At 46.8% G+C, this 12,093-nt stretch overlaps 1 protein-coding gene across 18 annotated transcripts in view; it reads left to right on the top strand.

Moving 5' to 3' along the window:
* The first annotated feature begins 2,745 nt into the window (after nt 1–2,745).
* Nucleotides 2,746–12,093, top strand: part of SFI1 (SFI1 centrin binding protein) — a 114,722-nt gene continuing 105,374 nt past the window's right edge. For 5 of the 18 annotated variants that reach the window (XM_031655965.1, XM_031655962.1, XM_031655957.1 and 2 more), the window contains exons 1-2: nt 2,746–3,485; nt 11,705–11,826. In XM_031655965.1, the coding sequence (XP_031511825.1) occupies nt 11,804–11,826 (23 nt within the window). In that variant the 5' untranslated portion in view covers nt 2,746–3,485; nt 11,705–11,803. 18 annotated transcript variants of the gene reach the window in all.

Genomic DNA, 12,093 nt, shown 5'->3' with positions numbered 1-12,093 from the left:
AACTGACTGGGCATGGTGGCTCATGCCTATAATCCCAGCACTTTGGGAGGCTGAGGTGGGAGGATCACTTGAGATCAGGAATTGAGACCAGCCTGGCCAACATGACGAAACCCCGTCAAAATTAGCTGGGCGTGGTGGCACATGCCTGTAATCCCAGCTACTTGGGAGGCTGAAACAGGAGAATCGCTTGAACCCGGGAGGTGGAGGTTGCAGTGAGCCGAGATCGCGCCACTGCACTCCAGCCTGAGGGACAAAAGTGAAACTCTTGTCTCAAAAAAAAAAAAAAAAGAAATGAAAAAGAAAAAAGGAAAAGAAAAGAAGAAAATACTAGAAACCCAGAAATCATGAGAGCACCTGTGAGAGAGCTTAATGCCAGGCCATGACCTTTCAGCAGCCTCATCACAGCAAGCTGGATTGCACTTCTCTAAATGGGCTTTTTCCTATATTCAGTTTTTCCTGCTCAAGGGTAACCCTTAGTTTTTCTGTTTGTTTCGAGACAGAGTCTTGTTCTGTCACCCAGGCTGGAGTGCAGTGGCGGGATCTTGGCTCACTGCAACCGTCCCCGCCAGGTTCAAGCGATTCTTCTGCCCCAACCTCCCGAGTAGCTGGGATTACAGGGTCGTGCCTCCACGCCTGGCTACTTTTTGTATTTTTAGTAGTAGAGATGGGGTTTCACCACGTCGGCCAGGCTGGTCTCAAACTCCTGACCTCAAGTGATCACCCACCTTGGCCTCTCAAAGTCCTGGGATTACAGGCGTGAGCCACTGCGTCTGGTCAAATTTTTTATATTTTGTAGAGATTGTGGGGGAGGGGTCTCACTCTGTTGCGCAGGCTGGTCTTGAACTACTGGGCTCAGGCAATTCTCCTGGCTCAGCATTCCAAAATGCTCAGATTACAGGTGTGAGCCACCGTGCCCAGCCTCTAAGATGTCCTTGTCCTAGCTATTATTATATACTGTTATCTTCTAATCTTTCCTGACAAGACTAATTATTTTCATTGTAACTCAAAATGGAAATGCCTTTCATCCCTCCTAAATTTGTGAAAGCTGAGGATGGTAAATGCCTATGACAGGAAGAAAGCATTAAGAAATTAGCTCAAATCTTCTAGAAAGAATGCTTATTGACTTATCCTAAATATGTAATTTATATAAATCTACATAATTATATAAGTACTTAGGCTAAATTACAGTGAATATGTTAGTTATACTGTTAATTACAACCTTGAAGCTTACTAACTTATTTTAAAACTACTTGGCCACATTAACTTCAGATGAAAGTTGTCCCTAAAACACTGGCATTGATGTCTGAGAAAGTAGAACTCCTTTTAAAATATGTTTGTTTGTTTTTGTTTTTTTGTTTTTATTTTTTGAGACGGAGTCTCGCTCTGTCGCCCAGGCTGGAGTGCAGTGGCCAGATCTCAGCTCACTGCAAGCTCCGCCTCCCGGGTTCACACCATTCTCCTGCCTCAGCCTCCCAAGTAGCTGGGACTACAGGCGCCCGCCACCTCGCCCGGCTAATTTTTTTTGTATTTTAGTAGAGACGGGGTTTCACCGTGTTAGCCAGGATGGTCTCGATCTCCTGAACTCATGATCCACCCGTCTCGGCCTCCCAAAGTGCTGGGATTACAGGCTTGAGCCACCACGCCCGGCCGTTTGTTTGTTTTTGAGACAGAGTTTTGCTCTTGTTGCCCAGGCTGGAGTAAAATGGCACGATCGCAGCCCACTGCAACCTCTGCCTCCTGAGTTCAAGCGATTCTCCTGCCTAAGCCTCCCCAGTAGCTGGGACTACCACGGCCGGCTAATTTTTTTTTTAATTTATTTTTAGTAGAGACGGGGTTTCACCATATTGGCCAAGCTGGTCTCGAACTCCTGACCTCAAGTGATCCGCCTCAGGGCCAGGTGCGGTAGCTCACGCCTGTAATCCCAGCACTTTGGGAGGCTGAAGCGGGCGTATCACTTGAGGTCAGGAGTTCGAGACTCACCTGTCCAACATGGTGAAACCCGTCTCTCTAAAAAAAAAAAAAAAAAAAAAAAAATTAGCCAGGCGTGGTGGCGTGCGCCTCGGAGGCTGAGGCAGGAGAAACGCTTGAACCCGGGAGGTGAAGGTGGAAGTAAGCCCAGATCATGCCACTGCACTGCAGCCTGGGCGACAGAGGGTGTCTCCTTCTCAAAATAGATAGATAAATTAATAAATGTTTTAATTGCAAAAATTAGCATGTAGAAAATACGGCAAAAATACAAATTATCTGTGATTCTAACCCCGAGACACCCAACAAGTTAATTTTCCTCATGTTTTTAGCGTAAAATCTTTCAAGTATTTAAGTAGCTACTGCTTTTAGTGTCTGCACCAGGAATCTCACGTGCTTTCAAACGTTTTACAAAGCACAGTAAAAAAGTATTTCAAAAGTCCCACTTACCCCTCCCACTCCTATTTTTATTAGGATCGGCCCAAATTAAAAAATTTAACAAAAAGGAGTGCTTATTAATTACATTTTCAAATGAAGGGTTAAAAAAAGAGATAAGCCTGGGATTTCTTTTTTTTTTTTTTTTTTTTTGAGACGGAGTCTCGCTCTGTCGCCCAGGCTGGAGTGCAGTGGCCAGATCTCAGCTCACTGCAAGCTCCGCCTCCCGGGTTCTCGCCATTCTCCTGCCTCAGCCTCCCGAGTAGCTGGGACCACAGGCGCCGCCACCTCGCCCGGCTAATTTTTTGTGTGTGTTTTTAGTAGAGACGGGGTTTCGCCATGTTAGCCAGGATGGTCTCGATCTCCTGACCTTGTGATCCGCCCGTCTCGGCCTCCCAAAGTGCTGGGATTACAGGCTTGAGCCACCGCGCCCGGCAAGCCTGGGATTTCTAATTCGGGGGCCATGGGACTTCTCCCCTCCAAGTGCAAGTTGTAGCAATCTGCCGGGTACACGCATGGGCGGGTCATACTCCACGGGTTCCGGTTTCCACTCCCCGTGAACCAAAAGCCAAAGAGGCTCACGCACGAGCCCGGAAGTGAGGGAAGGAAGACTTTCGTTCGCAGCCACCTCCCAGCTGGAACCTCATCCTTAGTGCTCGACCCCGGGCGGTGTTAATTCGGGGTTCCGCCTCGGAATGCCTCCCACTTCTGTCGTCTAAGAGGAGCAGTAGCAACCTGAGCTCAGAGCGAAGCTAGCGAGCCAAAGACTCTCAGTGGGGATGCCCAGACGGTGCATTCCCCACGCCCCTCGGAACCTACTCTCATTGCTGCTGCTGCAAAAGCGACCGGTCGTGCGCCACCCGCCCGACTGAGGCTGCGCAAGCCCGGGGGTCTGGGTGGGGTGGTCCTCGTGCGCGCCGCGTCGCCGTGGAGACAAGGGCGGGCCCGGCGCGAGACTGGCGTCTAGAGGCGCGCGAAGCGCTGAGGCTGGCGTGGGCCGCGCGGGAGTTACGAAGCAGGTCCCGGACCGCCCTCTCCCGCCGGCTTTTCTCCCAGCGTCAGGCCCGATGGCTCGGCTTCCCCAGGTACGAGGCCCGATCCTAACGTCCCCACCCTCTTATGGGCTCGGCCTCTCCGGCAGGGAGCTCAGTCGGGTCCCTCCGAGTCCGGTGAAATCTGTGCGAGCCTCCGCTTCCTCCCCTAAAAGTGCAGGTGATGTTGCCTACCTGCGGGTCTGTGGTGCGGGAATGGAGGAAGTGCGACAAGAGGGCGCAGGACGGGGCCCGGAGCCTGCCATCCTCTCCCGCTATCCTCTCCCACCGCGTCTCCTCGGCTTCTTGTCCTGCGCCCCGGGGGCACCGCATCCTCCCAGGCGTCTAGTGCGCTCCTGGCCGGTGCTCGAGTCTACGCAATGCTTCTTAGCGTACGCGGATCCAAACGAGGGGTTTCTTTCTCCCGGCTAAGTGGCCCAGGAGAGCGGAAGGGCTGGTGTATGGGCGACCTTCCCCCACCGAGCCCGCAGGGGGTAACGCAGTAAAGAAACCTTGAAGCCTTCCCCGCGTGGGAGGTGGGTGCATGTTTTTATTTTATGGGAGACTGTTCAGGTTTCCTAAGTGCTGTGTAGATGTGTTGTAAATATTTGTTGAATGAATGATGCTAGGGACTTGAGTACAGCCATACCTTGCTTTATTGAACTTAATAGGTATTGTGTTTTTTACAAATTGAAAGTTTGAGGCCGGGCGCGGTGGCTCAAGCCTGTAATCCCAGCACTTTGGGAGGCCGAGACGGGCGGATCACGAGGTCAGGAGATCGAGACCATCCTGGCTAACACAGTGAAACCCCGTCTCTACTAAAAAATACAAAAAACTAGCCGGGCGCGGTGGCAGGCGCCTGTAGTCCCAGCTACTCGGGAGGCTGAGGCAGGAGAATGGCGGGAACCCGGGAGGCGGAGCTTGCAGTGAGCTGAGATCCGGCCACTGCACTCCAGCCTGGGCGACAGAGCAAGACTCCGTCTCAAAAAAAAAAAAAAAAAAAGAAAGTTTGTAGCAAGTAGTCAGTCCTGCACCAAACAACTAGTTTTTCAACAGCATGTGCCCACTTCCTATCACTGACACTTTGGTAACTATCGCTATATTTCAAACTTTATTTCAGATATACCGTTACAGTGATCTGTGATCAGTGATCTTTGATGTTATTATTGCAATTGTTTTAGGTCGCCATGAACCTCACTGGTATAAAACAGTAAACTTAAGTGTTGTGTCTGACTGCCCCACCTACCTGCCAGTTCCCTGTTTCTCTCCTCCCTCTCGGTCCTCCTTGTAGCCTGAGAGGCAACAATATTGAAATTAGGCCAATTAATAGCCCCACAGTGAACCCTAAGTGTTCAAGTGAAAGGAAGGGTTTCATGTCTCACTTTATATCAAAAGCTGGAAATGACTAAGCTTAGTGAAGGAGGCACATTAAAAGCTGAAATAACGTGAAAGCTAGGCCTCTTGTACCGAACAGCCGAGTTGTGAATACAAAGAAAAAGTTGTTGAAGCAAATTAAAAGTGCTACTCCAGGGAACACACCAGGGATAAGAAAGCTAAACAGCCTTATTGCTGATGTGGAGAAACTTTTAGTAGTCTGGATAGAAGATCAAACTAGCCACAATGTTTTCTTAAACCAAAACCTAATTTTGAGCAAGACCCTAATTCTCTTCAATTCTGTGAGGACTGGGAGAGATGAGGAAGCTGCAGAAGAAAAGTTGTAAGCTGGCCAGGGGAAGCGGTTCATGCCTGTAATCACAGCACTTTGGGAGGCTGAGGCGGGCAGATCACTTGAGGTCAGGAGTTAAAGACCAGTCTGGCCAACGTGGTGAAACCTCCTCTACCAAAAATACAAAAAATTAGCCAAGTGTGATGGTACTCAGGAGGCTGAGACAGAAGAATCGCTTGAATCCAGGATGCAGAGGTTACAGTTTGCCGTGATTGAGCCACTGCACTCCAGCCTGGGCAACAAAGTGAGACTCCGTCTCAAAAAAAAAAAAAAAATGTGTAACTGAGAAATTAGCTGGAAGCTCCTAGTGTCTAAGCAGGACTGCGGAGTTCATGGGCTTCACTTTAGGGTAATCTAGGGACACGTCTGCTTTTTCATTGATGGAGAGTAAAGCACATGTTTCAGAATCTGGAGCTCTGTTAGTTTTTAGTGTTTTCTGAGAAGACTTTTCCAGTCTCCTGCCTGAGAGGTACCATCTAGCTACCAGAATGTTGGAAGCAGGACAGCAGAAGGGACCTGAATACCCTGTCTGACAGGATTGGAAATCTGTGTGGCCTGCTTTCCTTTGGTATCCTCAAATCAAAGTTTTTCATTTCCTCAAACCTGTTAGGCCACTTCATTTTCCTTGTAAAACTGTGGAAATCCCTGGTGTCCTATAATCTCTTCTCTCATCTCTTTAACCTTATGGTTTGTTCCTTTGTATTCTTTACTATCACCTTAGAAGGTCAATCTACATGTTTAACTGGGAGTCAACACCTAATAATTTTAGTTTTTCTTAGACTTTTTTTTTTTTTTTTTTTTGAGATGGAGTTTCGTTCTTGTTGCCCAGGCTGGAGTACAGTGGTGTAATCTTGGCTCACTGCAACCTCCACCTCCCAGGTACGAGCGTTCTTGTTGCAGCCTCCAAAGTAGCTTGGATTACAGGCATTCGCCACCATGCTTGTTTTTTTTTTAAGTAGAGATGGGGTTTCACCTGTTAGTTAGGCTGGTCACAAACTCCTGACCTCGGGTGATCCACCTGCCTCAGCCTCCCAAAGTTCTGGGATTATAGGCATGTGCCACCGTCCTCGGCCGTGTTTTGTATTTGATTATCATTATGTATATTCCAACTTATAAGCCAGTTTATATTCATACATGTCCTTATTGAAAGCAAACCTGTGTCCTGGTTTTTCCAGTATATGTGTATTTTATCTGTGAGGTTACAGACATTGTTTTAGAGGCCGGAGATACAGTGAAGAGAAGATCAGATATGATTCCTGTTTTCATGGAATTTGTATTTTAGTGGGGAAGGCAGACATGTACAAATAGGTAGAATGCTGGTATGAGTGTATAACAAAAGGGGGTCCTTGACCACGAAGGACGTTCCACAGAATCATTATGACAGAAACCCAAGGCAGAGACACATTGATTATAGCAGTATTTCACCAAAAGTCACTATTTGAATCCTTCTATTTTTTTTTTTTTTTGAGACGGAGTCTCGCGCTGTGTCACCCAGGCTGGAGTGCAGTGGCGCGATCTTGGCTCACTGCAAGCTCCGCCTCCCAGGTTCAGGCCATTCTCCTGCCTCAGCCTCCGAGTAGCTGGGACTACAGGCGCCCGCCACCACGCCCGGCTAGTTTTTTGTATTTTTAGTAGAGACGGGGTTTCACCATGTTAGCCAGGATGGTCTCGATCTCCTGACCTCGTGATCCGCCCGCCTCGGCCTCCCAAAGTGCTGGGATTACAGGCTTGAGCCACCGCGCCCGGCCGAATCCTTCTATTTGATTTATTTATAGAAATAGTCACTTATGATGACCTCTGTTACTTGGAGTGTGGTATCAGAAAATCTAGGACATTGGTTTGATGTAAGTAAGGATTGTTCGTTTTGTATGGATAAACTGGCTAATTCCTTGTCTGATTGTCATTGAAATATGTGACCTTGATTATAAGGGTGACTTCATTCTTGTAGAATGCAACATCTGGTAAATGCATCACAATTACTCAACATAGGACACGTTCACCCGGTTAGCTTGCCTCCACTATTACCTAAATCTTACTCTTCTGTCTTACTACTTGTATTAGTTTCCTAGGGCTGCTGTAACAAAGTACCGCAAACCAGGTGGCTTAAAACTAATAGAAGTTGATTCTTTCACAGTTTTAGAGGCTAGAAGTCTGAAATCAAGGTCTTATCCTCTCCCTGAAGGCCCAGGGTATCTGTCCCTTGTGTCTTCTCTTTTAAGAAAGACAGATCATTTTGGATTAAGGGCCCACCCTACTCCCACGTCACCTCATCGTAACTTACATCTTAATTACTTCTGCAAAGACCCTGTTTTCAAATAAGGTCACATTCACAGGTAGCAGGGGTTAGGATCTCAGCAAATCTTTTTTGGGGAACACAGTTCAACCAACAACACTACTATTCCTGGCACTAAAAAACAGAGCAAAACAAAAAAACTATGTCGTAATTTATTCAGTTCCTAATGAATATTTTTGATAGAAATGATCACTAATTGAAAATGAGAAATGGAGGCCGGGCGCGGTGGCTCAAGCCTGTAATCCCAGCACTTTGGGAGGCTGAGATGGGCGGATCACGAGGTCAGGAGATCGAGACCACCCTGGCTAACACGGTGAAACCCCGTCTCTACTAAAAAATACAAAAAACTAGCCGGGCGAGGTGGCGGGCGCCTGTAGTCCCAGCTACTCGGGAGGCTGAGACAGGAGAATGGCGGGAACCCGGGAGGCGGAGCTTGCAGTGAGCTGAGATCCGGCCACAGCACTCCAGCCTGGGCAACAGAGCGAGACTCCCTCTCAAAAAAAAAAAAAAAGAAAATGAGAAATGGGCTCAGGCGCAGTGGCTCATGCCTGTAATCCCAGAACTTTGGGAGGCTGAGGCAGGCAAATCACTTAAGGTCAGGAGTTTTAAGACCAGCCTGGTGAAACCTCATCTCTACTAAAAATACAAAAAGTAGCCTGCTGTGGTGGTGCGTGCCTGTAATCCCAGCTACATGGGAGGCTGAAGCAGGAGAATCGATTGAACCCAGGAAGTGGAGGTTGCAGTGAGCCTAGATTGCACCTCTGCATTCCAGCCTGGGCAACAGAGCGAGACTGTCTCAAAAAAACAAAAAAAGAAAAAGAAAAAGAAAAAATGAAAACTAGGCAAGGTGCAGTGGTTCCTGTCTGTAGTGCCAGCTATGGGAGACTGAGACAGGAGAATTGCTTGAGCCCAGGAGTTTGAGATTACAGTCAGCTGTGATCACACCACTGCACTCCAGCCTGAGTGACAGAGTGAGACCCTATCTCTACACACAAAAAAAGGCACTTTGGGAGGCTAAGGTGGATAGATCAGTTGAGCTCAGGAGTTTGAGACCAGCCTGGGCAATATAGCAAGGCCCCGTCTCTACAAATAATAAAAAATAAGCTGAGCATGGTGGCACATACCTGTGGTCCCAGCTACTTGGGAGACTGTGGTGGGAGGACTGCTTGAGCATGGGAGGTTGAGGCTGCAGTGAGCCGTGATGGTGCCACAGTACTTCAGCCTGGATAATAGCATGAGACCGTGGATGACAGCGTGAGAAAGAAAAAAGGCTAGGCATGGTGGCTCATGCCTGCAGTCCTAACCCTTTAGGAAGCTGAGGCGGGAGGCTCACCTGAGCCTGAGGAGGTGGAGGCTGCAGTGAGCTGTGATTGCACTGCTGCGCTCCAGCCTGGGCGACAGAGGGAAATCCTGTCTTTTTTTTTTTTTTTCTGAGACAGTCTTGCTCCGTCGCCCAAGCTGCAGTGCAGTGGCGCAATCTCGGTTCACTGCAATCTCTGCCTCATGGGTTTAAGTGATTCTCCTCCCTCAACCTCCTGAGTAGGTGGGTTTGCAGGTGCCCACCACCATGCCTGGCTAACTTTTGTATTTTTAATAAAGACGGGATTTCCCCATGTTGGGCAGGCTGGTCTTGAACTCCTGACTTCAGGTGATCTGCCTGCCTCAGCCTCCTAAAGGGCTGGGATGACAGGCGTGAGCCACTGTGCCTGGCCAGAAATTCTGTCTTTAAAAAAACAAAAGAAAGAAAATGAAAACTCTACATGGTAACACTGATAACCATAAAAACTAATCTGAAGAAAAACAAGAAATCTTGGCCTCTACTGGTGTTTTTGTGAAGGGAAGTTAAAGGTGCTGAAGCATTTAGACACAAGAAAAGAAGCAGGCACACCTTTTGAGTGTGGCTCGCTCTCCTCTCAGTTTCCTTAATTAGAAAATAACATTTTGCAGATGACATGATTCTTTATCTAGAAAACCCCATCGTCTCAGCCCAAAAGCTTCTTTTTTTTTTTTTTTTTGATTGAGACGGAGTCTTGCTCTGTCACCCAGGCTGGAGTGCAGTGGCCGGATCTCAGCTCACTGCAAGCTCCGCCTCCCGGGTTTACGCCATTCTCCTGCCTCAGCCTCCCGAGTAGCTGGGACTACAGGCGCCTGCCACCTCGCCCGGCTAAGTTTTTGTATTTTTAGTAGAGACGGGGTTTCACTGTGTTAGCCAGAATGGTCTCGATCTCCTGACCTCGTGATCCGCCCATCTCGGCCTCCCAAAGTGCTGGGATTACAGGTTTGAGCCACCGCGCCCGGCCAGCCAAAAGCTTCTTAAACTGATAACCAGCCTCAGCAAAGCTTCGGGATACAGATCAATGTGCAAAAATTGCAAACATTCCTATACACCAACAACAGGCAAGCAGAGAACCAAATGTGAATGAATTCCTATTCACAGTTGCCACAAAAATAATAAAATACCTAGGAATACAGCTAACAAGGGAAGTGAAAGACCTCTTCAAGTAGAGCTACAAACCGCTGCTCAAAGAAATCAGAGGTGACACAAACAAATGGAAAAACATTGCATGCTCATGGATAGCAAAAATCAATATCATGAAAATGGCTATACTGCCCAAAGCAATTTACAGATTCAATGCTATTACCATTAATTACCATTGACATTCTTCACAGAATTAGAAAAAACTACTTTAAAATTCATATGGAACAAAAAAAGAGCATGAATAGCCAGGACAATCCTAAGCAAAAAGAATAAAGCTGCAGGCATCACGCTATCCAACTTCAAGCTGTGCTACAACGTTACAGTAACAAAAAGAGAATGGTACTGGTGCAAAAACAGAAACATAGACTTATGGAACCTAATAGAGAACCCAGAAATAAGACCGCACACCTACAACCATCTGATCTTTGACAGATCTGACCAAAACCAGCAATGGGGAAAGGAGTCCCTATTTAGTAATAGGTGCTGGGAGAACTGGTTAGCCATATGCAAATACAGAAACTGGACCCCTTCCTTACGCCATATACAAAAACCAACGCAAGATGGATTAAAGACTTAAATTTAAAACCCAAAACTATACAAACCCTAGAAGAAAACCTAGGCAATACCATTCAAGACATAGGCGCAGGCAAAGATTTCATGACGAAGATGCCAGAAGCAATTGCAACAGAATCAAAAATTGACAAATTTAGTTTAATTTCTAATTAAACTAAAGCACGTCTGCATAGCAAAAGAAACTATCATCAGAGTAAACAGACAACCTACAGAATGGGAGAAAATTTTTGCACTCTATCCATCTGACAAAGATCTAACATCTAGCATTTACAACATTATGAGATAAAAACAACCCCATTAAGAAGTGGACAAAGGACATGAACAGACACTTTTCTTTTTTTTTTTTTTTTTTTTTTTGAGATGGAGTCTCTCTGTGTCTCCCAGGCTGGAGTGCAGTGGCGTGATCTCCTCACTGCAAGCTCCGCCTCCCGGGTTCACGCCATTCTCCCGCCTCAGCCTCCCAAGTAGCTGAGACTACAGGCGCCCGCCACCACGCCCGACTAGTTTTTTTGTATTTTTAGTAGAGACGGGGTTTCACCATGTTAGCCAGGATAGTCTCGATCTCCTGACCTCGTGATCCACCCGCCTCGGCCTCCCAAAGTGCTGGGATTACAGGCTTGAGCCACCGCGCCCGGCCATGACACTTTTCAAAAGAAGACATACATACGATGAACAAACATGAAAAAAAGCTCAATATCACTCATCATTAGAGAAATGCAAATCAAAGCCACAGTGAGGCTGGGTGTGGTGGCTCACCACTGTAATTTTAGCACTTTGGGAGGCCAAGGCGGGTGGATCACTTGAGGTCAGGAATTTTGAGACCAGCCTGGCCAACATGGTGGAATCCTGTCTCTACTGAAAATGCAAAAATCAGCCGGGTGTGGTGGCAGGTGCCTGTAATCCCAGCTACTTGAGAGGTTGAGGCAGGAGAATCGCTTGAGCCCAGAAGGTGGCGGTTGCAGTGAGCAGAGATCGTGCCTCTGCACTCCAGCCTGGGTGATAGAGCAAGACTTTGTCTCAAAAAATGTTTAAAAAAATGTAATTTAAATATAGTATTTTCAGTCAGAGACCTAGCCCATGTTCATCTAGTGTTGAATTAAGGAGGGCAGGAGACTAGGAGCTGGCATGTAGCTGTTCAGAAGTGTGGCTCCTGAGAAGCTGCAAATAATTTTCTCTCTCTTTTATTCCCCTTTTTTTTGTAGTTAGAAGGGGAAGATAAAATACTTTGATTCAAGAAGAATCTGCTCACTGTGAAGTGTATATCAAGCCACAATTTCCATCAAAAAGTGATTAAGCAGAGGATGGAGAAGAAGGTTGATTCCAGGTGAGTGATGGGACTTGAGAAAAAAATATAACTGGAATTATGGTTCATATAAAACTGTAAACATTTTGTGTATGAAAAAATTATAGATTATGAGTGAGGTAGTAACTATGGGTAAGTTTTTTTTATCATTGATATTTTGAGTTTTTCATCTGTAAGAGAATACACATTTTGTACATTATGTCACAGTCAGAAAACATTCTGAGTGCATGGAAAGATCAATCAATAAAATCTGAATCTGAGCAAAAGGATTACTCTCCTGAGCTTTCA

Source organism: Papio anubis, chromosome 16, assembly GCF_008728515.1.
Source record: "Papio anubis isolate 15944 chromosome 16, Panubis1.0, whole genome shotgun sequence".
NCBI lineage: Eukaryota > Metazoa > Chordata > Mammalia > Primates > Cercopithecidae > Papio > Papio anubis.
Note: the sequence above shows the minus strand (reverse complement) of the source record. Positions and strands in the feature narration are given on the sequence as shown.